We start from the raw sequence: 24,679 nt of genomic DNA on the forward strand, positions 1-24,679 counted from the left end.
TCGATTAGCCTGCTGGGATATTCATTAAACCTGGGGTACTTGAACCGTTGAAATTCCAGAAGACTTAGTTTTATTTTTTCCAATAAACCGTACTAGAATTTCCAATAGAAGCATTTAAAAAATATATATAACAAAAAAATAATAATAATAATAATAATAATATGAATATTAGATTAATGGCACTGATAGCCTTTTAATTTTATATTTTACTTGTTTTCATAAAAAAAAAATATATAAAGAAAAAAAAGTGATTTTAATTTTAAGTTTTTTTTTTCTTTTCTTAATTCAATCTCTTACAAAGAGACCAGTCTTACCTAAAATCGCATAGCACTTGTTTCAGAGTGTCCGGGGAATTTCATGAATCCGAGGCTTTCGAGCAAATGAAAATTGCGGAAGGAATGTAGTGGCATGCAAGAACGCCAGAGAGTTGAGATGTTGAAGCGACGGCGTAGCAGAGCAGTTGCAGAACAGTAGGGTTAAAATGTGCAAGGAAGAAGTAAAGTTGGCAAAATAATAAAATAAAACGTAAAAAAGATTTTTTTTTAATAATAATAAATGAATAAATTAAAATTAACAAAGTTTCACATTGAAACTAAGTATAAGAGGCCTCTTTCAAAAGAAATCGGTGGTAGTGGAAAATACGTCTAAAACACTTCTTGTGCATTCCGGGTAAAGGGCGTGGCAGTATTCACCCACGTGCCTGCCGAGTTTTTCAGCAGAATGGTATTCCTGATCTTCGTGCTCGTCGTAAGACTCAGCAGTGCTTGAGGGCCTGAAAATTCCACGCTTTAAAACTTTATTTCAAAGATTATGTCTAAACGTTCTTTGAATACGTCGCATAATTAATCTATCAATCAATCCATCAACCGATCAGAAATTAACTCAAAAGTCCGCCGGATTTTAATAAGGAATTAATTGTCTGTACCACCGATGCGATGTACTGATGTACATAAACGTGTACCCTGAAAGGGACAAGAGCGGGAAATATGGGTAAATTTAACTTGCGTCAAGTGTAGAGAGAACAGAAGACGAGGGTGAAAAGCCACGAGGGTGAGAAGCGTGAGAAAGTGACGGTAAACACGGCGATCCGGGCAATGATCGAGTTATATGATTTACGAGAGTTACATGCTATCCGAAAGGGGTCGCCATGCTCTTATGAGGACAAGAGGAAAGGAGGAAAGGAGAAAAGATGACGGGTTAAGGGGAGAGGTAAGCGAAAGAGACGAATGAGGAGTGTACTGGGTGGGTTGTTACATATATACATACATAATATAGCCAGTAGCAGCTTTACGTGCTTGGCATCGCCTCAACATCGATCCAAACTTGCGGTTACCTTCACGTTTAGTTTCTGGAAACTTTCAATTCTGACGGTAAATGACGGATACTCAATTATTCGTGAACTTATTAATTTAATTATTATTAAAAGTACTTTTTAATAACCGAGTAATCACCATAAATATTTATTAATTAATATCTTAAATATTCTTGCAGACTGTGAACACGAAGCGTCTGATTAATTGCTGTGAAAAGTCTCTTGAGACAAAGAGAATATTCTGATAGAGAAGACTGATGCAATTGTAGCTCGATTAACTTTGATAACCATGTTAAAAGTAAAATTTTAGTATTAATCGCGTTGCCGGGTAGCCCGTTCGTTAGTTCGCATCTACGTAAACACAATTTAATCCTAAATACGCAATTAATTGGCTTGGTTCTCTTTGAATTAGTTCTGATAGATTACTTTGAAGCCGAACCTTGGATGAAATTATCATTTGAATCCTTGTTGTCTAATTATTTTCAATAAAATAAATGAATATTTACTTACGTAAGTAATGTTTGAACAAGTTGGCCTAGTAAGCCGTGATTGTGATCAAAAGGTACATGTGCGACTTGACATATTGCTTTTAGCAGACAAGCTTTACCACCCAGTCCATACAACGCTGTTAATTTTTCAAATTGTTTGTAAATATCCCACCGGCTTTTACTTTTGTCATCGCGGTAATTAATTGTCGTGGGTGATGTAAAGTCTGTTGCATTTGACGGTAAATCGTATAGTAATTTTGTAAATGCACCAACGATAACGCTCTCACGATCTAACTGCAAGGGCGTGCCCAGTCCGAAAATCAACTGTAAAATATTTAATTTTTTTTAAATTATTAAAAGCCAATGAAAATATTTTACTTAATGGATTTTGATGTGACAGAAAAAAAAATAGAAATAATGAAAATTAACATATTACATGGAATAGATTTTCCTGTTGTACGAATACGCTGAAAATATCTCTAGAATGTTAAATACGATAAATTCAATTGCACGTATCCACTTATTATTCAATCAACCAAACTAATTAACGAGCTGAATTGTCCGAGTGTTTTAAAATGAAAGTAAACCCCTGAAGCTCGATCGTACGTGCGAGTGCTTTTAAGTTTGCACTTAGTCTATGCCTGCTTCTATACATTTTAACTCCAACACACTCTCATGTTCACATACACGCTAAATTATACATACACATATATTTATCTATTCTATCCGTCGGATTTCAATTTCTTGAACAAATTAAACTTTAATTATTTTCATTTGTTTTTTTTTTTGGCCCACTTTGTTTAAATTTACTCGCGCGATCTTTTCAGCTGTACAACATTTTATGTCATTTTCCGTGGATAAATCATGATACACTAATGCAAAAAATTAAAGGAGCAGAAAAATTTTATAAATTTTTCAGTGATTTTTGGAAGGCTGTAACTTGGTGAAAAATAATCATATCGAAATTTTAAAAAAAGCATTTTACAGCTTGAAATCTCTAGTTTTGGTGCATTTTTTTCAAAATTTTTTAAAAGCTCCGGTTATTGCGCAAACATAAAAAATACCGCGGAACAAAAAATTTCGAAATTTTTTTTTTTTTTCCGAAGAGCCCGTGGACCGCGGAAAAATTTTTTCAACTAAACCAATCCATAGATCGTTTAGCAAATTTATTCAGCTTCAATTTGGTTTTTTTTTTAACCTCGTAAGACGATTTGTCGCAGAGATATCAGCCTTCAAACAGGAAATGATCCTTTTGGCTTTGATCATCGATATTTCAGATACCAATGATCGCACAGAAAGTTGAAAGGCGGCGTTGAAAACTTGAATAAATTTCCTACAAGACCCTGTCATCATTTTCTGAAAAAAAAAATTTTCTGTAAAATGCTTTTTTTAAAATTTCGATATGATTATTTTTCACCAAGTTACAGCCTTCCAAAAATCACTGAAAAATTTATAAAATTTTTCTGCTTCTTTAATTTTTTGCATTAGTGTATAATGTACTATAATGTGTTTGAGTTCGAAAAGTTCGTAAGAAACCATTGGGATCCACGAGTATTTTCGAGCCCGAAGAGCTCAAAAATAGCGGAAAGATTTGAGGCTGGCCCTGCAGGCCAACCGATCCCCAGATTTTAAAAAAATATCTTAATTTAAAAGTTTAAGATAAATAAATTGTTAACTCTCACGTTAATTTTTTTTACTATTTAAAATACCCTCGAGAGTTATCTACAAACTCGAACCTCCCGACTACAGACTATAGAGACTTTAGAGACTATAGAGACTGCAGACACACAGAGAAATAAAAAGAGAATAATTTATCTGCTACCTTTTAAACAGCCAGATTGAATGATTAATTGTACAAGTGAACAACTGATCACTGTACCACGATCCGCAATCTCCATCTCAATCCAACTGTCCTATATATTACCCAGACTAACTTTTATTTTATCGTCTAGCCAATGCAATCAATCCGTATATTAATTATCCAAAGATCCATTGCTATTACATTAAATACAAACCGGCATATATTTTATATATGTATATATTGAATTACTAAAATTTAATTAAATCATAGAATATTTTTTTTTTTACACAATTTGATTAAATTTTCAATTTTGTCTTTGTCTGCATTATCCAGGAAATAAAGCAAAGTCTAATTAAATAAACACCAAAGAAATTTCTTTCCATTAATTATTTAATTAAAAAATTAAATTAAAGTACTATCTACTGAAAAGATAATAAGTAACACAGAGTTAAATTTATTGTGTTAAATATTTTAAGAAAGTACTTGAAGACAAATATATAATTGATTTATGATAATGGAAACTTTCAAAATCCACTCAAACATAAATTTACGAGGATCTTATACACTCGAGCTTATATGATCTTATGAATATTAAATTATATTGTCAATATGTAATGTGTGTTAGCGGTAATGTATGTTAAGTAAGGATTTGCGATAAACAGCGCTAGTGAAACTACAGCTACAACAACAATAACAACACAATGAGCTAATATACATATACCAGACGTACAATTTTAGTCCTAAATACTCTTGTAATTTATACTTACGACTAGTTGTGATGCTCCTGGATAAACGAGACTTCTCTCATTTCGTGACAAAACTTTTATCTCTTTTCTTTCTCTAATCACATGAGCGTTGTCATCATCTACAGAAGCTCTACGAGTATTATCACCACGAGTTTCGTTCAAAAAAATAATTAAAACTGCCGAAATTATTTTGAGTTTCATTATGAAATTTATTTGGCCTTTAAATATTTATCGTTCGTTAAATAAGTAAATGAAGAGTGATGATGATGGAGAGCAGGAAAACCAGAGAATTATATGCGCCTCAGCTTGTAAATCAATGTTTTGCAAGATGCAGTAGTTCTGATAGGTAGATGCTCGTCCTTCTCGTCCTTATTACAGCTGTTAGGATGGAATCAAAGTAGTAGTATTAGTACCAGTGGAAGCTGTAGTTGTAGACGTCGTCATCGCGGTAAATTGAATTATTTCAGTCCGTTAGATCCTTCAGGTAACTCCTCTCTCCGCTGAACAAACGCCAAGAGATGAGTAGAGAAGCGTCAACGAGGTACGAGTACACAGAACGTTATACTACTTGTCATCTTCTTTGCTGTAAATTCGATTAACGACACTCTACCAATCAAATGTACATGTTTACACTTTTATTTTGCAACGTTTGTTTATGAAAATTTATTATACATGTAAATATTTTAAATAGCCAATTTTTTTTTATATTTTAATTTACAGAGGCGACACCAACCGAAGTAGGGGAGGGTGGGGCAGAGCGGCCCCCCTAAGCCAATTATTATTTTTTGTGGCTTTCAACCATATGATCACTTTACTTTTGTCCTATTTCGAACAAATTTATGGACATTTTGCCAAAATTCTGAAAAATTTTTTTTTTTTTTGTGGGGCAGAGCGGCCCCCCTTCAAAAAGTGATAAAAAAATTTTTTTTTTCGTTTTTTTTTTTTTTAAATTGTTTTCATCATTAAGAATGTATTTCTTTCTCTTGACAACTATTTTTGGTTTTATATTACTCGAAAAAAATTTTTTAAAGCGTAAAAAATCGTTTACTCTCGATTACCTTAATTACTAATTGTTATTTAATAAAAAAAAAAATAAATTCTATAATTTTACTTTATTTCAAAAATTTATCAACTAAAAAAAAAAATTTAATTTTTATAAATTTTTAGTGACCAAATTTGCCTCTTACATAGAGAAACGGCCGAAAAATATGAAAAAATAATTTTTTCGGAAGTTTCGGCTGGTCCATTTTGCCCCAAGTGTTATGCGTAGGGCTAGAAATGTGGAATTATAATAATTTTTTTTTAATTTGACGATAAAAAGATGAAAAAATCACTTTTTCAAAATTTTGGGCTTGTCCATTTTGCCCCAAATGTCATGCGTAGGGGTAAAAATGCGCAAACATATCGGATTTATAGTAATTAGTCGAAAAAAAAAAAAATTTTTTTTTTGGTCAAAATTTCAGGGGGGCCGCTCTGCCCCACCCTCCTCTATATTTTTTATATTTCGTGGACCATCTGAACTTTTTGCTCTAATTGTTTTTAAAAATCACACTTGTATTGATAATATTTATTTTATTAATGATTTTATAAAATTTTTATTGAAAAAATAAATCTATTGGAAAAAATATATAGAGCAATTAAATAAATAAAATGATAAAAAAAATTAACTTGTACGAGTTAAATTATCAACGTCTGTAACATTCGTAGTCGCGAATTCACTTGAATCATTACTGAGTTTTTTTTTTTATATTTTTCATAGTAGAGAATGAGAATCGATTTGAAATTGAATTACGATCTAATAAAACTTACAACCCTGGTTTTTTATATTTATATATAATAGATTTAATATAGCTGGTAGGTATGGTATACAGTGGGCAGAGTAGGTACAGTAGGTACTTTAGGCCCATATACTCGTGGATGTATAACGTAAGCATTTGGTCCGGACGTTAAAGCAGCTAAAACCTTGGATATATGTTTCTGAAGCCAAGTAAGAAATGTACTTTACGTCTGTATTTATTTTTCAATATTTATTGAACTGTATACGAAGTTATGAGTTTACTGGGAATGTTACATGCATGCTATGCTCATAAAAAAATAAACGATTTGCGATAACAAAACTACAATAAAAAAAAAATTTAATTATATTTTTACTTATCAAATTAAAATTTTCAACTCTCGATTCAATAAAAAAATAATATAAAAAATTATCTACTTTTCAATTTTCTGTAATTTTATTTTGCTTACTCGTGATAAATTAAAACCAGGTATTATTATTGTTATTTTGGTTTTTTTTCTAAAAACTCTTTATTCTCTTTACGGTACGTATATTGTTGTTATCGAGCAACAAAAATGCCAATAACATCCGATAACTGCGTCACGTACCAATACCGTCACCCGGTACTCGTGTGCTGCGGGTCTCCACATATTTTGACTCGTTGTTTTCTACTCCTGTATATATATACCAAAAAGTAATATTACTGTATATAATATAGAAAACGGGTAGGATATGACGTAATATTTTTTTATTTTTTATTTTATTTATTTTCACAATCTTATGCCAGTTGTTCAAGTTTTTCACAACTTTTATTTTCTTCATTTTATACTTTTAATTTGTTTTTCTTTATTATTACTATTTTTATTTTCTTGGTATTCAATAATTTGCGGCAGCAATTAATTAATTACGTCGGTAAAGTAATCAAGAATATTTTCATAGCAATCGGAAAAAATTTTATGACAATCACCGGGATTTTTTTTTCCTTCAAGCTCAGCTGCATGAAACTCTTGGTCGGTGTTATCGATATATTTTTCGTTTGTTGACGATGGGCTGCAATTAATTTAAAAACAAATTATTTTTTAATTGCATACCTCAAACCGGGTGTGATCTACATTCAACAACTGTTTTTTTTTTTTTTTTTCAGTTATTTAGCTTTTGTATTGTTGGCTGCAACCGCAGCTGCTAGTTTTTTATTAATATGTTTTATGAAGTGGAATTTAAATTTCAGTCACACCATTAATATTTGCGGTGTGCATTTTAGGCGTGCTCGTAGTCAAATGCATTGAATTAATATTAAGCAACATACGTGAGAAGTATCTGAATAAGTTGTGGCAAAATTCCCTGGGATCTGGAGAAAGGAAGTGCAGCAGCCTCGCAAATCACTCTTAAAAAGCAGCTTCTTCCTGAACTAAAACCCACTAAAGTTGACTCGATCATCCGGTAAATCTCCCATCGTGATGTAAATCCTTCTGCTGTAATGGAGAATGTATATATACTTGATGTAGAAAAAAAAGAAAAAAAAATAATGATCAGCCAAATGAGAGTGTGGAGACGAGATGGGGTGAAAAAAAAAATATCTAGAATTAATGAATAACAATGAATGATAGGTAGAATAAAAATAAAGACCGATTAAGTAAAATGACGGTGGAAAAAGCCAAGCTAGAATAAGAAGCCTCGACGTACATTTATTCGTTGTCTATTGTCTATTTCACTTGGTCTTCTCTCGATTTATATATGTATATATAATACAAAAAATAGCCATTAATATGTAAAGTGCCAGAGATTCGAGCTTTATCCATCCACTCACTCACTTCCTTTTTTTTTTTTTCTTTTTTTGTTGCTTCTGTCTCTTTCGGTCGAAATTTTTTTCCTTTCATTTTCCAGATCACACTTTTTTGCTGTTACCAAAAGCACATCCGCCGATGAAAATCTATACGAAACTGATTTAAATTGAATTTTTTTATTCTAGAGCCAAAGTTTTTCATCAAAGGATCAAATTTGTAATATATATCCTGTTGGACGAGTAACTAAATAAAAGAATAAAGAAAAAGTTACCTAATACTTTTTTTATTCAACTGTTAAACAACTTTTTTTTGGCTACAAAGAATAAAGGAGTACGTTCATAGGGTCAGAAAAATAAATCAGACTCAAAAAAAAGATCAATTGAATTTTTGTTTTTTATAAAAAATTTGATATGCCTGTTTTGCTATACAAGTCATAAAAATTTTTAACTCGCCGTTTCGCTCTTCCATTTACTCTCAATTAATTTATAAAATTGTCAATACTGTTAGTTTTAAACAAAGTATAAATCAGTACTTACGGTATTGGTGATTAGAAGTGGATCTCTGATATCGAATGTAAGGTTCGGTTAGATCGGAAGCATTGAAAGGTAGATTGTAATTGAATTTTATAACATATCCGATGATTGTACTGACGTCTACATCCATTGGCAAACCTAGACCAGCAATCAACTGGAGAAACATCAATATAGAATAATAAAATATATGTCTGTACATACAGAATTGAGTGTACTGCCCGAGAGTTATAGACAAAGTGAGTTAAATCTATTTACGTACATGTCTATATATAAATAAATGTTTATATGTCTGTAGGTGTAGAGAGATGAAGCTAGAAATAACAATGAAAACTACGTGATAAATCTGTGCTGACAACCAATTCATCCGGATTCACCGGTACGTCACTCGAGAATTCATTTCTGGCATTGACGTGAAGAGTGTTATGATGTTTATATATATACATATACAAGTACATGACGATATAGGTCAAATTTTAAACAATTTCCACGCGAGTGTCATTGATTCATCATAAATCGTAAACCAAAAAAATTCAATTAAAAAATATATATATATTTTTTTTTTAAATAAAAAATTTTATGAAAAATTTTTTGGAACATTTTGTTCATCCAACAATAAATTTAATATTTTTTTTTAATTGCAATCACTGTGGCAGTGATTCTCAGCGATTTATTTTTTTGTTATTTGATATTACAGAAAAATATATTTTTTAAAACCGAGTTTTTATTTTTACCTGCATTTTTGTGCCGGCCCAATTACTTGGCGGAGGGTGGATCAAGTAACGTTGCTTGCGGATTTTAATATCACTGCCGTCTACTGTCATCGAATAATTATTGAGTGTTATTAAAATAATTATAATGATGTGAGTTAAAACTTTTTTATAAACAAAACGTCGTAGTAACAATGAAATCATTGTTGGTAATAACTCTAAGTGAGTAATAGTAATGTAGTAGTAGTAGTAGTAGCTGCTACTGAGGTTCTTTGTCTTGTGTTTCCAAGATATCTGTATAAACTGGATAGAGTTCACCCAAGGGAGTGAGCCAGCGGTAAACCGACTAATCACTCTCTCCTCGGCATCCTAATTAGCGGCAGGGATTCGACGACGTGGCAAAAGACGAGATATTACTCTGTTACACTCTTTTCTTCTGATTTTTATCGTTTATGGAAATGAATACACAAATAAATAAATACACTTAAAAAAAAAAATAACTTAAATAATTTATTTATTCGAATGAAAATAATTTCTTGTTTCGCGACGAGAAGTTTTAATGTATAGAAGAGATGAAATTTAAAGTTTAAGAAATTGCTTGTGAAAACTGTGAGGAAAATATTCAAAAGTCGATTTGTCCTGGGAAATAACGTGAATTGTTTTGATGCATTTTTAGAAACATCTCTCTGCTGATGTGCATTTGTGCGGCGACATTCCCAAGTGATTTTTTTATTACTTTTGTATAACAATTTATCTTTTAGTTTTAATATTTAATTTATCAGTTCTTTACTTTAAGACACTTTTAATCATTTATACATAAAGTTTTTTATGAAAAACTTCAGACCAAAGAGGAGGAAAAAAATAGTTAGAAATAAAACCTAGTGGAAAATCTTTAGATAAAAAATCGCATGGAAATAATAAAAAAAAGTTAAATTTTTGAATGAATCTTTTATTGGTCTTTACAAAATGGCAAGAGAGTAACAGAGATGTAGAAAAAATTTCTACAAAGTGAAATAGTCTAATGGACTGTAAATGCACTCATGGAAAATATATTTACATTGACCTTTTGACTGCTTATTTATTTTATTTTTACCGATATGTTCAGCAGCAAGATATTCGCGATCTTCGTATACGTCTGAGTATTCAGAAGTTGAAGATGGTGTGAGTAAAGCATGTAGAAGCTCGCCAAGTAATCCATGACTTCGATCAAAAGGAAGTTCCGCAGCTTCGCAGACAGCGCGAAGTAAACATACTTTACCCGGATAGCCCAAAGTCTCAAGAGCAGACTCCAAAATGCGATATAAATCCCATCTCGATAGTGATTCTTCCGATTTTATTCTAAAACTTTTCCTATTGCTCTTGTTTTCATTTTTATTACCGTTTCTATCAGTGTCTCTCTGGTATCTTACGTACGGTTCGGTGAATGATGATGAGTTGTAAGGCAAATTGTAATTACATTTCAATACGTATCCTAGAATAACCGATACCTCCGATTCCATCGGCAGTCCTAGGCCAAAAAGAACCTAAAGAAAAGTTTTTATAATTTATCAACCAAGTATATAACCAACAATATATAGGGGAGGGTGGGGCAGAGCGGCCCCCCTGAAATTTTGATCAAAAAAAAATTTTTTTTTTTTCGCCTAATTACTATAAATCCGATATGTTTGCGCATTTTTACCCCTACGCATGACATTTGGGGCAAAATGGACAAGCCCAAAATTTTGAAAAAGTGATTTTTTCATATTTTTATCGTCAAATTAAAAAAAAATTATTATAATTCTACATTTCTAGCCCTACGCATAACACCTGGGGCAAAATGGACCAGCCGAAACTTCCGAAAAAATTATTTTTTCATATTTTTCGGCCGTTTCTTTATGTAAGAGGCAAATTTGGTCACTAAAAATTTATAAAAATTAAATATTTTTTTTAGTTGATAAATTTTTGAAATAAAGTAAAATTATAGAATTGATTTTTTTTTTATTAAATAACAATTAGTAATTAAGGTAATCGAGAGTGAACGATTTTTTACGATTTAAAAAATTTTTTTCGAGTAATATAAAACCAAAAATAGTTGTCAAGAGAAAGAAATACATTCTTAATGATGAAAACAATTTAAAAAAAAAAAAACGAAAAAAAAAAATTTTTTTATCAATTTTTGAAGGGGGGCCGCTCTGCCCCACAAAAAAAAAAAATTTTCAGAATTTTGGCAAAATGTCCATAAATTTGTTCGAAATAGGACAAAAGTAAAGTGATCTTATGGTTGAAAGCCACAAAAAATAATAATTGGCTTAGGGGGGCCGCTCTGCCCCACCCTCCCCTAACTAGTTTTTCAAAATAAATATCCTTAGACGTTGATAAAAAATTTAATTAACAATAATTTCGTCCGTAAATCAAAAACTAATTAAACTTTAGCAAGTTACAAACAGAGTTGAGTGATTAACATCAGATCTAAAAAATAAATAAAAAAGAAAAATATTTTTTTATATTCAACACTCGTCGAGGCTTAAACTTTTCTCCACTTTGCTCGAAAGTATTTCGAGTTCGATAGTGCAAGTGTGTGTTTCAGCTACTTACGTTCGGAAATCCGACTTTACTGAAAAATAAACAACAGAACTGAGTGTTGCGCTGCCTCATAATCATTCTGAAGTATAGTCGAGTCAGCGAGAAAATTCAATTCGGTTACTTACGTTAACCTGAAAGGTATTCTCTCGCAAACAAAACTTATTTCGTGGTAATTATTGTGCAGCATACGATAGTTCTGTTCTCCATCTTACAGTTGATTTATTTTCTATTGCTAATATATAAGTTTTAATGTGGCTATTTGTTGTATTTAATTATTCAGGATTTCGAACAACAACTAAGTTTTGATATAAGGAGCTTATGGGCTTAACTTATTCTGCGATTATAGACAAAATAATTGTCGGCCTGAAGATTATGCTCTTAAAATAAACTTTTCTCTTAAATAAATCGATTAAATTTAAAAAATATAATTACCTGGACTTTAGTTTCACTACCGAGTGGGTTTGGATAGACGAGATAGCGTTTTTGTCTCAATAATTCCTTTAGCTCATAACTAGTTGCCATGGCGAAATTAAAATTCGTTATAAATATTACTAAGTAATTAACTAGCAATGTGTAATAATAATTACAGTAGCAGTAATTTGATAGTATGTAAGGTTTCATTATTGCGAGCAATTAAATTAGTATTTATTGAATTGATTTTCTTTTTTTTTTTTTTTTCGTAATTAAAATAACTCTAAAGGTTAAATTTAAAGGCAACAAATTCAAAAGCAACTACAACTACTATTTCGCAAAAGAATCGAAACGATTATGACCGAAATGGGTACGGTGTACTTAGTACTTAACGCCAGCACACCGTTATTGAGCGTGAACAGTAATAACACGCCAGTCGCACGTGTTACAGTTCATCGAGTTTTGGTACGAAAATGTACAAGTTAAATTAGTAAGTAAATTAATTTATTTTTATTTACATTTAAAAAAAAAGAAACTTTACTTTTAAAATTTTTTTTTATTTAAATATTTAATTAAAAACTCTGGAGTATAAGAACTTAATAAAAATAACGTCAACAATTAATTTCGGATTTGGGGATTAGTTGCCAATTGACAATCTTGTTGAGCCGTGAGTTGTTAAGTCTACTTAATTTAAAATCGTTTAGTATAAACATTTGTGATTTCAGTTGTCCGCGCGATTAAATACTCAAAACACAGATCAGCAGAGATTTTCGTTGAGAAATCCCCACTGGATAGATTCTAGTCCACTTGGGCTAGAATACTATTCTACAGATATTCTACTTCTGTCTTTATCTATACTTGTGCATCTATAGCTCTTTTCAAGAGTTTGCCGAGTAAGTAGATAAGCCCCTGATTTCAGATTGCTAGACCCAAAGTATCCGGTTTAGCTTTAAAAACCTCAAACATTTTAACTTAAAATTTTTTACTGTCCGCAATTAAATAAATTATGCAATTTTATTTAAAAAAAATTATAAAAGTTAAAATTTTGGCTCAACTATTAAAGATACGATGAAAAGTATAGAAACAAATTTTATAGTAAATTCAATTTTCTACAAAAAAGGTCCTTATAAATTCTTACGTAAGACCAATAGTTTAGACATGAAAAGTTAATAAAAGAGTAATTTAAATATTTCCAGTGTATTATTTGCAAGTAAAATAGTAATTGCTGTGTGCATGTACGAAGAAAAAAATTCTGAAATGGCTAAAATACTCCATCGACCAATTCGTGCACTTTCTTATCCAGAAGACAGTTCACTAGGGGTCAGTAAAAAGATATAGAGGGAATATCCATTTTAATTTAAGCTCTAAAATATTAAAGTAATAAAATTTAATAAATGAAAATATTTCAGATATTTTTTGCATTAGCAGTACCTCTGCCAGATCCGGATAAATCAGTATCAGTCTCATATTTTTTTGAAGCCTCTTACCAACTACCACCCAACTCTACATTATTCGCGCCCTGGAATGAGAAACGGCGCAAGCGATCGATAGATCGTAAAACAATTTATCAGATTATTGAAAATAAATTTGAGAGTTTTGGATTTTCCGGACATTCGTGTTTATTGAGATCAATATGCGAGACTTTGAAATTTGATTTGGGTGAGAACGGGATTTTGGGTGATATCTTTAATGTTGTATTTATGTAAGTAATTAATAAAGATAAATATTTATTGAATTGAGAAAACAATAATGAAAAATTATCGATAATAAATATTCATATACAAATAATATAATGAATTGGTTTATTTGAAATGGCTTTCCAGACCGTCGACTTCTCAACAGGAGAATTTGCCGCAGGACATTGTCGAGGCTGAACTAATCGGACAAACTAGGAACTGCACAAAATACCATTGGAATTGTCCCGTGGGGCTCTTGGACTTGATTGGAATCCTCGTGTAAAATTCAACAACGACCAGTGTTAAGCCCTCTCTATCATTCGATCAACCTATACACTATCTCTGTCACACAATTTTTTTTCCTTTTACTATTATTATTTTTATTTTTATCTCTTCATACTAAATACATATACATACACACATATATATGTTATGATTGATTTGTAAAAGGATTTTTCAAAAGCTCTCGTTCATCCGCTATTTGATTTCACAACAAACAATTTATCTTGACAATCGTATTGCACTACTGTTGATTAATGTAAATGTAAATACAATTCTATATACACAAAAAAATGAAAAATATTTTTTAAATTATATAAAAATGTTTTTTTGATGGAAAACAATCATGCAATAAATATTTTTTTATTTTGTCCTTTAAAAAGAGGAGCGAATTAAAACAATAGAGGTCACCTCCATATTATTATTTTTTTTTTTATTAAAGAAAATTCAATGATATTAATATAAACGTTATAAATTAATCAGCTGTCATAAGAAAAAATTCTTCAAGTTGCGGCCAACAAAAATATTACCAAGTCCTCACGTACCCGAAATTCTAAAAACTTTTAAAGAATGTACATTTAAAGTAAAACTAAAATATTGGTTTTGGCCAGAAGTAGTTTCAAAATTTTTGTAAAAACTCATGAATCAAAATTTATCTCTAAATAAAAATCAATCAATAACTTGATAATTTATGGATTGACAAAAAAGGCGCTAATTAATTTTTGAAACGATCCGGAAGATATTGATCAGTTGAGTTTGAACATGATGACACAGGCGGGCAATCATTGAACGGTAATGAAGTCATAAATAGTAATGGGACAAAGGGGATAAATTGTACTGCAATCATTGGGTTCCTTGTTATCATCATCAGGATGTAGATCATTGCCATCAAGATCATCATCATCATTATTGTCGGTGTCAGAGTTCGAGTGATGGTTGATCCTCGCAGCTTGTCGTTGTTCGGCCTGGACATATTCAGTTGGCAAGTTCTCGTTAGCCGAAGAAGATGGCCTGGAGAATAGTCATAGTGATGGTGAAATTTACGCCTCAAGGCGCTCGTAGATCACCCTCTGGGTTTTGCGACTCGTGTATAGTGGTTTGTAATCGATTGGCTGAATCGATGTGCAACCGCTGAGAGATCCGATCTCACATTGTCCACCCTACATCTACATCTTCATCTACATATATACATTTACATCTCGAGCTTTATATAGACACGTCTCTCTGTACGATACCCTAATTTCATCTCTATCCCTTATTCCTCAAACTCAAATCTATTCTCTTGTCACAGATAATCAATTCAAACAATTTGCATACTCCCATTTGTTGGCTCACTAATTTTTTTTTTCTTTTTTTCATCATTTTCACTCGTAATAATTACTTGAATCTCTGAAACTCCGAGAGTGATCTATTATCCTCATTAAATTATTTTCAGTACTTACGTTAATAAAATTCTAAGAAGATCTCCGATAAGTCCATTGTGACGATGCAGAGATAACTTACTCGTTTCACAGATTGAACGCAATAAACATGCACGACCTGGCAGCCCTAAGCTAAAAAATAAATGAAACATTATACTAAGTGAATAATAAGTTGATAAATAAACGAAAATGATCAATGTGCTCGTCATTCACTCATTCCGTGGCAGATTGTTATATATAAATGAGAAATTTTTTACTGCTACGTGACAGGCAAACAAAAACATTTAGCAACTGTTTTCATACTGATACATCAACTACCCGAGTTGATCGAAGTTGTATCGTTAACTTTTATTTAAGAGTAAACAAAGTGATGGATAACAATAAAATTGAATTAGATTCCATGAATTTTTTCACTTTAACCTAAATAGCATTGAAGAAATTTCATTTCGTTTAAATTCTTGAAGAACTCTCGGGGAAAAAAAATTTTTCGATCTACATGAATCAAAGTCGATCGAAATAAATCTGTATGGAGGGTGGGTTAAACAATTTTCGGGTTTATTGAAAATATCTATGGTAATATTTAAGATTAGGGGAGACCGGGGCAAGACGGCCCACCTAAGCCGGTTATTATTATTTGTGGCTTTTAACCATCAAGTCGATTTACTCTTGTCCAACTTGAACTCAATTCACCAAAATTTTGGTGAAGCACCTGAAAAAAAATTTTTTTTTTTTGAGGCAAGACGGCCCCCTCCGAAAAAAAATGAAAAAAAAAATTTTTTTTTTTTAATTGTAAAAAAATTTCCCGCGTAACAAATGTTTATATTTTTCTCTTTAACAACTGTATTTACTTTAATATTACTCGAAATAACCTTTTTTGATATTATACGAGTCATTTTTTCACTTCTGTAGAAAATTGATTATTGGTTTTTTTAACTTTTTCAAATGCTCTATTTTAATCCAAATCCATATAATTAACCAAAAAATGATATTTCTATTAAATTAATCATGACTAGGTTATAATACTATGAAATACATTTTCTTTTAGAATTTTTGAGTGGTTCATTTTGCCCCAAGTTTTACGTATCGGGCTTAAAATGAGTAAATAATCTAAATTTGTGATAATCAAAAGAAAACAAGAAAAAAAAATTTTTGGTTAATTTTTGAGGTGGGCCTTCTCGCCCCAGGTGGGCCGTCTTGCCCCGGTCTCCCCTATCTATAAGAAATTTACTTTGTAGAGTTTTTATAAAAAAAATAAGACACAATAATATATAAATAAATTAGAGACAATAAATATTAGCATAACGATTAATGATATAATACATAACAGTTGAGCTTTTAATCTTGGAGCCGGTAACGACATCCATGGGTAAACTACTATATTTCATTAATTCCTCAGTATCCTCGAGATTCTGTCTTGTCGTCTACCCTTATTCGCATATATACCTCCAAGTTATCCTGTCTCCGTCCCTTATACGTTATACGTTGAATTGCTTACCAAGTTCTAACATTTCGATCGGATAATCCTATCGTACGACTCCTCCTGCTTTCGCTTACTCCAACTTACTCCAGCCCGGCAGGGTACGAGCTTGAATAAGATTATCGACTAACAAGCTTCTCATTACAATCCGACCGTCAGACATTTACGCGCAAGTCTTTTGTTTAATTTGTCTCCAGCTCACCTCGCGATGAGACCCTTCTATTTTCTATCCCGTACTTGGTATAGCCCATAGCCCATGCCCGGAGCTTCCCTTAATCCCATTATACATTTTCCCGGTACTAATTTCAATGACTGACTAAGTTATATTAATGAATTTCGTGATACACTGTTATGTTCATTTACAGGATACGATAAATAGTACAGGAGAGTAGTTTCAGATAAATTACAGTAGTTACGGCCACTAAATAACAGACAACTTCGGAAAATGTCCTAGTAGTTACAGACAGATAACAGTTTGCTGTTTCATTGTGTAGTAAAAAATAGAGAGCTGAGTTGATACGCAGCAATGAGTCAAAAATAATGTCAAGGGAAGACGAGTGATCGATATATATCGATACATATATATATATATATGTATTGTGTAGTAAAGGTAAGTATATTGGTTAGACCCTAGATGCAGGAAGATGATACGATTTGTGATAAAGTAAAATGACAATAGCGGATTTACTTGACGCTGCATCGAGTTTCTTTTATACGTAAACAGGATAATGTATTGGATTATATAAATCATTCATCGGATATTAAATTAATCTTGTCCATGGATTTTTATTATTACACTGAAAAAAAGATTTATTTGAGCCAACTAAGATTTATTTGAGCCAAAGATATCGTATATTTGGATATGGCCAAATAAATATTTAATTGTGAGAAAGATATAATATATTTGAGTAGTTTAATTGCGTGAAATAAGTGATTTATTTGTGGTAAAGAAATGATCCAATTGCTACAAATAAATAAGGGCTTCAAATATATGTATAGTATCGCCAAATTTTAGGTTATTTGTCACAAATTTAATATCTTTACCACAAATATAGGGGAGGGTGGGGCAGAGCGGCCCCACCCTCCCCACCCCACCCCTGAAATTTTGATCAAAAAAAAAAATTTTTTTTTCAGAATTTTGGCAAAATGTCCATAAATTTGTTCGAAATAGGACAAAAGTAAAGTGATCTTATGGTTGAAAGCCACAAAAAATAATAATTGGCTTAGGGGGGCCGCTCTGCCCCACCCTCCCCTATCAATTACTTACCACAAATAAATTATATATTTCCGTCAAATTATCAAATTATTTGAATCAACTGTTATATTTTGTTGTGCTAAATATATTTATTTGTCATTAAGAAATATTCAAAAAAAAGCCACAACTAAATTGATTTATTTGGGACAAATATTTCTTTTTTTCAGTGATATTATTATCGTTATTGTGGCTGGTTGAATAACTAAGGGCGGCATCTTGTCGAATTATCGCATTACCTTTACTTCAATTAATTAATAATGAGTTAAATCCAAAATCCTATTGTATTTTGTTGAACCTCGTACTTTTACACTCAAGAGTCTTGAGTAATTTATCTCTCTGGGGTTTATGTCACAATTAATACCCACTGAAGTGCTCAACAGCCTTTTATTTCGTGTAATAAACTTTTTTAGAGAGGATTACTTTTTTTTAGTACTTACGATTGAAATTTTGATTCGAGAATTGAGTAGACAGTCAGGCGGGTCAATGATTGATGATCTGAAGAGACAGTTCTCTGTTTTCTGGTCTCTGATGCTAATGATTCTTGGGCTTTAACGAGTCCGTAGTTGGCTTCGAAAAAAAACGCGACTGACATAGCTTTCGTCGACACCGGGTCGTCTAAGGGAATTGCTAATGCGAAGAATAACTAAGAAAAGTAAAAAATTACTCTGTAGATAAAAGTAGTGAGTAAGTAAGAGAAAAAACGTATTTCCTCTTACTTATGGTTTTGTTATATTTTAGAATGAGATTGAAAATAAAAAAAATGTCAATTACACCCATTTCACTGTCATCCGGATAAGTCAATTCACGTAAATGTCGCTGAAGACTTCCTGACATGCGGTCTTTCGTTTCAGCAAATGTAAAATAAATTTCCCCAAGATAAACAGTCCATCTGTCAAAGTAAAAACAAAGTAAACAAACGCTTTATATATATGTATATATTTAAATAAATAAAATTGATATACTTTTAAATAAATTGATATTTCAATTTTCGTCCTCCAGCTTTTTATTTCTCTTGTGGTTTACGTTAATCGAAAACTCTGGTATAAATATAAATATATATATATTAAACGTAGTAAAAAAATTTAACTCGATGACCTAAACGGAAACATGTGAATCTAAATCGAGATTACATTTCCCTCATATTGTTAGATATATATATAAATGTATAAATGTACTTTAACATGAGATTTTTAGCTGTAGATCCCTTTTGCCCTATTTTACCTTTGGTCTCCGCCCTTCCGCTCTAAAACCACTGGAACTCAAACTCGGAAACCCAAACGACATTTGATTTAAACAAACCGTCCAAGCCACACCACTGAATTCATTTAGACCTTTTCGTTTCGAGTTACCTAGACCACTAAACCTACATCACATACACGGTACTTTGAATATCATCCGGAGAACAATTTACGCTTCTCTATACCCTGCGGTCACGATAGCTCTCCGATTCCCAACAAACAAAAAATATTTTCCCATCTAAATTAATCACCAATCGATAGATTAACCGCCGCTTCAAACTTCATAACACAAAACTCTAATCTATATAATTTTAATCCCATTAATTGTTTTCGCGAAATCGTCGACCGATAATAATAATACTGATCCCATTTTCGATAATGTTGTACCGACTCATTTTACAATTATATTAATATCCCACATACACGATAATAATTCAACATTTACCAGTCAAGCATTCTTATCAGCATTCAAATTATATATAAATCATTTATTACATATTCGTTAATTAAAAATATAAGAATTATAAACCGAAATTAGGTTTATTTATTTCGTGTACCGATTACTAGTTTAGTGGATGATAAAAAATATTACACACACAGAAAAAAAGAATTTCTTGGCGCAAAAAATATTTTGTATTATGAATTGAAGACAGAAATTTTTCTTGGCTCAAGAATTTTTTTCTCGCCTAAAAAATTTTTTTCTTGTTCCGAGAAAATTTTTTCTTATCCCAAGAAAAGTTTTGTTTTCACTTTATAATACAAAAAATTTCTTGGGTCAAGTAAAAATTTTCTTAGAACAAGAAAAAATTTTTTGCGCCAAGAAATCCTTTTTTTCTGTGCAGGACATAAGCTATGAAAAAATATTTTTTAATGGCATTTATACCAATATATATATAAATATATATTTTTTTTTAAGTGGATGCAGAAGCACGTACAACGGAAAATTTAAAGTTACGTGTATTACCATAAAACCTGTTCTCTGTTTTTTTTTTTAGGTATACAAGCCTAGAATTTTCAGCCACTGTATCCTTAAACGGATAACTGGAGGAAATTGCACATAAAACTAACGTCTTATCACACGCGAGCAAATACGTGCGATACTTATATCTTGTATATATCTATACACATTTATTATTATTGTATAGGTATATATATTAAATTCGATTAACTTTAAACTTTTCACTGTAAATGTAAGTATACATTTTTTAGTATTCAATTTCCTTTTTTATAAAAATATATATCGTATAGTTATACTTACAGTATGTTTAAAAATTTCATGTCTATATTTACTGTCACTGAACTTGAAAAGTGACGAAAAATTATTTTTAAAAAAATTTATACTTGAGTCGGGTTATTTACACTCTGTACTGTTATGTATTATCGTCCTGATGTTAATTACGAGCAATTTTTATTATTTCGATGTAAAAATTTTTAAAAAATAATATATTGAAAAATATGTAGCTTTTAATAAATAAACATTATCCTGTGTGGTCTAATATGCAAATTTATTTGAATAACAAAGAAATAATTGATTTTCCGAACTTTTAAAAAAACTTTTTTTTTTAATAATAAATCTAAAGCATAAATTAACGGAAAAAAATCATTACTGAATATTCATTGCGTTCGCAATATCGTATATTAAAAAACAAATTTATTTTAGTATGAAGAAAAATTTTATTGCATCGACTCATGTAAAATGTAGGAGAAAAAAAAAAGTGAAATATAAATATACAGTCGGCCATAAAAATGTAAAATAACGACAAAAGACAATGTTAGTCGGGTTTTAGCTCTGGTTGACGTGATCAAGATTTTCCAGAGTGAATTTGACGTCGTCGAGTGCCCGAGCGTTTTACGATTTCTCCAGGTGTCCAGTCGCGCATACAGAGAAACCCATAAATTTTACGACTTTAAAACTCTGCGGTTTCTTACAAGATATATAAAATAAAACCTTGTCTTTTTTATTCTTCTTTACTTTTCCTCAGCCTCAACTTCCTCATCTATCTTATTCTCGAAATACTTTCTGTCTCTGCTAAACTTCATTTAAGCCATTTAAAAATAAAAAACTCAATTTACAGTACCATCTGCGTAAACTTTTCACATAAAATGTAATATAAAAATACGTGAGCTCGTCAAGGCGGTATAATTAAAAAATAAAAAATAATTAATTTTTAACTTTAAAAATTATTGATTTTAAAATTGGACTGTAACGTTTATTTGAAAAATAATAATAAAAAAAAAAAGGTAAATTGAGGTAAAGGTTATTGTCGCGTTTAATAAATAAATTTTCGAATCGACAGCTGCCGATAAAATTAAAAGACGCTAAACCAATAATGTGTTCACGTGCATTGAGCTCATTCGGAGACTGTATATAGCTCGGGTTATGTAGCTCGCTGATGGTATTGGGGATATACTGGTGTAATTGGAAATTTTCGTTACAACGTTCGCAATTCAGCCCAACACAATACGGAAGGGGTTGAAAGCATCGGGGTAGTTGGGGGTGTCGTGAATCCTGAAGAGAAACCAAGGGAATGAGAACGAGAAAGAGAAAGACGAGGATAGAGGGAAAATGGGCGAGTGAGTGAGTAAGTGAGGATGGGTGTGCATCCGGCACGCGATAAAATCGAATCCCCGGCATTCCCGTCGCTCTTGAATTGGATCCAACGCGCGTCTCTCGTTGCAATTTATTGGTACCGTTTGAGCCACCAGTAGAGGGTTTGAATTGTGTGATTTCCCAGCCTCTTCTATCTTTAAACCCTATTTTTCACTTTATTTTTTTAGTTTCTTGTTCTCAAAGATTTTTGCAATATTAAATATTTCCTGTCGTTTTATTAAAGTAAACTATGTATCAAAGTATATTTTATATTAAAAATTTATATTTATGTGTAGGGGAGAGTGGGGCAGAGCGGCCCCCCTGAAATTTTGACCAAAAAAAAATTTTTTTTTTTTTCGACTTATTACTATAAATCCGATATGTTTGCGCAGTTTAACCCCTACGCATGACATTTGGGGCAAAATGGACAAGCCCAAAATTTTGAAAAAGTGATTTTTTCGTATTTTTATCGTCAAATTGAAAAAAAATTATTATAATTCCACATTTCTAGCCCTACGCATAACACCTGGGGCAAAATGGACCAGCCGAAACTTCCGAAAAAATTATTTTTTCATATTTTTCGGCCGTTTCTTTATGTAAGAGGCAAATTTGGTCACTAAAAATTTATAAAAATTAAATTTTTTTTTTTAGTTGATCAATTTTTGAAATAAAGTAAAATTATAGAATTGATTTTTTTTTTTTATTAAATAACAATTAGTAATTAAGGTAATCGAGAGTGAACGATTTTTTACGCTTTGAAAAATTTTTTTCGAGTAATATAAAACCAAAAATAGTTGTCAAGAGAAAGAAATACATTCTTAATGATGAAAACAATTTAAAAAAAAAAAAACGAAAAAAAAAATTTTTTTTATCACTTTTTGAAGGGGGGCCGCTCTGCCCCACAAAAAAAAAAAAATTTTTCGGAATTTTGGCAAAATGTCCATAAATTTGTTCGAAATAGGACAAAAGTAAAGTGATCATATGGTTGAAAGCCACAAAAAATAATAATTGGCTTAGGGGGGCCGCTCTGCCCCACCCTCCCCTATATATATATTTATCGAGTTAAATGACAATTGACCTAGTTAAATTATGTGACAATAATCTACAGGGACTTGATATATTGGAATAGAAGCCAGCCCGTGGGATCAATCGAACATTCCAAAGACTGTCCAGAGACGTTATCCTGTCTCTGCATGGGTATCTACAGACATTCTCGATTCTCTAGTACTCCAGTACTCTAGCACTCCTCTTACATTAGCTCTTGAGCTTCACAGCCAAAGCTGACAAAGCTAATTCAACATAGTACGCGCTTGGGACCCGATGTCGTCTCTGTCCAGACCTCGTTTTACACGTCACACTCTTGTAACGTCGGCTAAATTATATACCCCCTACAAATAAGGATAAAAATACGAAAAAAATTTAAACCCCTTGGAAGGACTACCCCTAGATTGACGTGGAATAAAAAAATTTATTAAGAAAACGATGAGCTTGGAAAGTTTGTCGATGAAAACTTAAAGGTATCGGAGAGAGTAAAATCTCTAGTCAGTATATAGTTATTCTCAGCTTCGTAGCTTTTTATTTATACCGACAAAAAGGTACTCTATCGTACGTCAATTTTAATGAATTGTTGAATCTACAATGGGAAGGGTAATTCAACTTGCTCTTGTCGTTGTCTCCGGAGCTAATATTCCAATAGCGAATGACACTTTTAGTTTTTTTAATCGACCCATTATCGCGACAAGTGTCTAATAAAAATTTATAGTCATGTCGCGGGGAAATAACTTTTCTACAAGAATAACATCTGACAAGATACCTAACGATTTTCCCATCTAATGATAATTTATTATATTAATTATAGTTTATTAATATAAGGAATTACTTTAGTAATAAAACGATCGGCAATAAATTCATTGAAACCCAAACTAGTTAATAAATAACGAGTAATGATGCCGATGCAAAGACCCCTTGGACATAATAAACTAAATTATAAATTATAAGATGTATATCTCGGGTATTTTCCTAATCTCCGAACCTCGTTTAACATAAAACAGCGTAAATTGATGGGTTAAATCCCTCAGGCTGATACTTATGCTCATAAAAATTGACCTACACCCAGAAATCACGATTAGGCCGATTCCAAAGATCTGGAAGCCCCAAAGTTACCAAGAAATAGAATTGAAGTTATAACTGGGGGCATTTTCGGAAGCTCCTTACTCGTTTGGAGATCGAATATCATGAGTTAATGGGTCAAGCCCCTTAGACTCATACACGGAAAGAAAATTATGGCAACGGTTCCCATAATTTTGTGAAATTTTTTCCTATGCCATCATAGGAATTACGACCGTAAATTATGGGAGCGGTTCCTATAATTATAGGAATGTTTCCCATAATTATAGGAATAGTTCCTATAATTATGGGAATGATAACCATAACACTATAGGAATGGTTCCTATAATTATAGGAATGGTTCCTATAATTTATAGGAATACTTTCTATAATTTATAGGAATACTTTCTATAATATTATGGGAATGATTCCCATAATGCAATTGGAATGGTTCCTATACCATTATGGGAATCATTCCCATAATATTATGGGAATAGTTCCCATACTATTATAGGAACC

The 24,679-nt window shown here is 31.5% G+C and overlaps 4 protein-coding genes across 4 annotated transcripts; 1 reads left to right on the plus strand and 3 right to left on the minus strand.

The window, feature by feature from the left end:
• Positions 1-524: 524 nt before the first annotated feature.
• Positions 525-5,064, minus strand: LOC130671674 (uncharacterized). Its single transcript, XM_057475722.1, has 3 exons — positions 4,369-5,064; positions 1,823-2,124; positions 525-772 (listed from the first exon to the last, which is right to left on the minus strand). Exons 1-3 carry the CDS (start codon positions 4,546-4,548, stop codon positions 613-615), a joined length of 642 nt encoding a protein of 213 aa, XP_057331705.1. The 5' UTR covers positions 4,549-5,064; the 3' UTR covers positions 525-612.
• Positions 5,065-5,842: 778 nt separating this feature from the next.
• On the minus strand, positions 5,843-12,328 carry LOC130670991 (uncharacterized). The gene is made up of 6 exons (XM_057474645.1): positions 12,140-12,328; positions 10,150-10,668; positions 9,170-9,295; positions 8,442-8,592; positions 7,428-7,593; positions 5,843-7,171 (listed from the first exon to the last, which is right to left on the minus strand). The coding sequence occupies exons 1-6, from the start codon at positions 12,326-12,328 to the stop codon at positions 7,018-7,020; spliced, it is 1,305 nt and encodes a 434-aa protein (XP_057330628.1). The 3' UTR covers positions 5,843-7,017.
• Positions 12,329-12,470: 142 nt separating this feature from the next.
• Positions 12,471-14,413, plus strand: LOC130671679 (uncharacterized). The gene is made up of 4 exons (XM_057475728.1): positions 12,471-12,608; positions 13,315-13,438; positions 13,528-13,820; positions 13,942-14,413. Exons 1-4 carry the CDS (start codon positions 12,592-12,594, stop codon positions 14,075-14,077), a joined length of 570 nt encoding a protein of 189 aa, XP_057331711.1. The 5' UTR covers positions 12,471-12,591; the 3' UTR covers positions 14,078-14,413.
• Positions 14,414-14,535: 122 nt separating this feature from the next.
• LOC130671676 (uncharacterized) lies at positions 14,536-20,032 on the minus strand. The gene is made up of 5 exons (XM_057475725.1): positions 19,189-20,032; positions 18,998-19,115; positions 18,664-18,869; positions 15,516-15,626; positions 14,536-15,084 (listed from the first exon to the last, which is right to left on the minus strand). Exons 2-5 carry the CDS (start codon positions 19,058-19,060, stop codon positions 14,856-14,858), a joined length of 609 nt encoding a protein of 202 aa, XP_057331708.1. The 5' UTR covers positions 19,061-19,115; positions 19,189-20,032; the 3' UTR covers positions 14,536-14,855.
• Between the last annotated feature and the right edge of the window lie 4,647 nt (positions 20,033-24,679).

The sequence above is a fragment of the Microplitis mediator genome, chromosome 7 (genome assembly GCF_029852145.1).
Source record: "Microplitis mediator isolate UGA2020A chromosome 7, iyMicMedi2.1, whole genome shotgun sequence".
In the NCBI taxonomy this organism is placed as follows: Eukaryota; Metazoa; Arthropoda; class Insecta; order Hymenoptera; family Braconidae; genus Microplitis; species Microplitis mediator.

Coding starts and splice junctions, on each gene's coding strand:
- LOC130671676 (XM_057475725.1), bottom strand. CDS start 19,060: ATGTCAGGAAGTCTTCAGCGACATTTACGTGAATTGACTTATCCGGAT. Junction 15,627..18,663: donor CTCGAATCAAAATTTCAATC/GTAAGTACTAAA, acceptor TTTATTTTTTAG/CTTAGGGCTGCCAGGTCGTG. Junction 15,085..15,515: donor CTTCTTAGAATTTTATTAAC/GTAAGTACTGAA, acceptor ACTATTCTCCAG/GCCATCTTCTTCGGCTAACG.
- LOC130671679 (XM_057475728.1), top strand. Junction 13,439..13,527: donor CAGAAGACAGTTCACTAGGG/GTCAGTAAAAAG, acceptor AAAATATTTCAG/ATATTTTTTGCATTAGCAGT. Junction 13,821..13,941: donor ATCTTTAATGTTGTATTTAT/GTAAGTAATTAA, acceptor ATGGCTTTCCAG/ACCGTCGACTTCTCAACAGG.
- LOC130671674 (XM_057475722.1), bottom strand. CDS start 4,548: ATGAAACTCAAAATAATTTCGGCAGTTTTAATTATTTTTTTGAACGAA. Junction 2,125..4,368: donor CAGGAGCATCACAACTAGTC/GTAAGTATAAAT, acceptor AATATTTTACAG/TTGATTTTCGGACTGGGCAC. Junction 773..1,822: donor CTTGTTCAAACATTACTTAC/GTAAGTAAATAT, acceptor TGGAATTTTCAG/GCCCTCAAGCACTGCTGAGT.
- LOC130670991 (XM_057474645.1), bottom strand. CDS start 12,328: ATGAAACCTTACATACTATCAAATTACTGCTACTGTAATTATTATTAC. Junction 7,594..8,441: donor CACTTCTAATCACCAATACC/GTAAGTACTGAT, acceptor TCTCCATTACAG/CAGAAGGATTTACATCACGA. Junction 7,172..7,427: donor CTTATTCAGATACTTCTCAC/GTATGTTGCTTA, acceptor AATTAATTGCAG/CCCATCGTCAACAAACGAAA.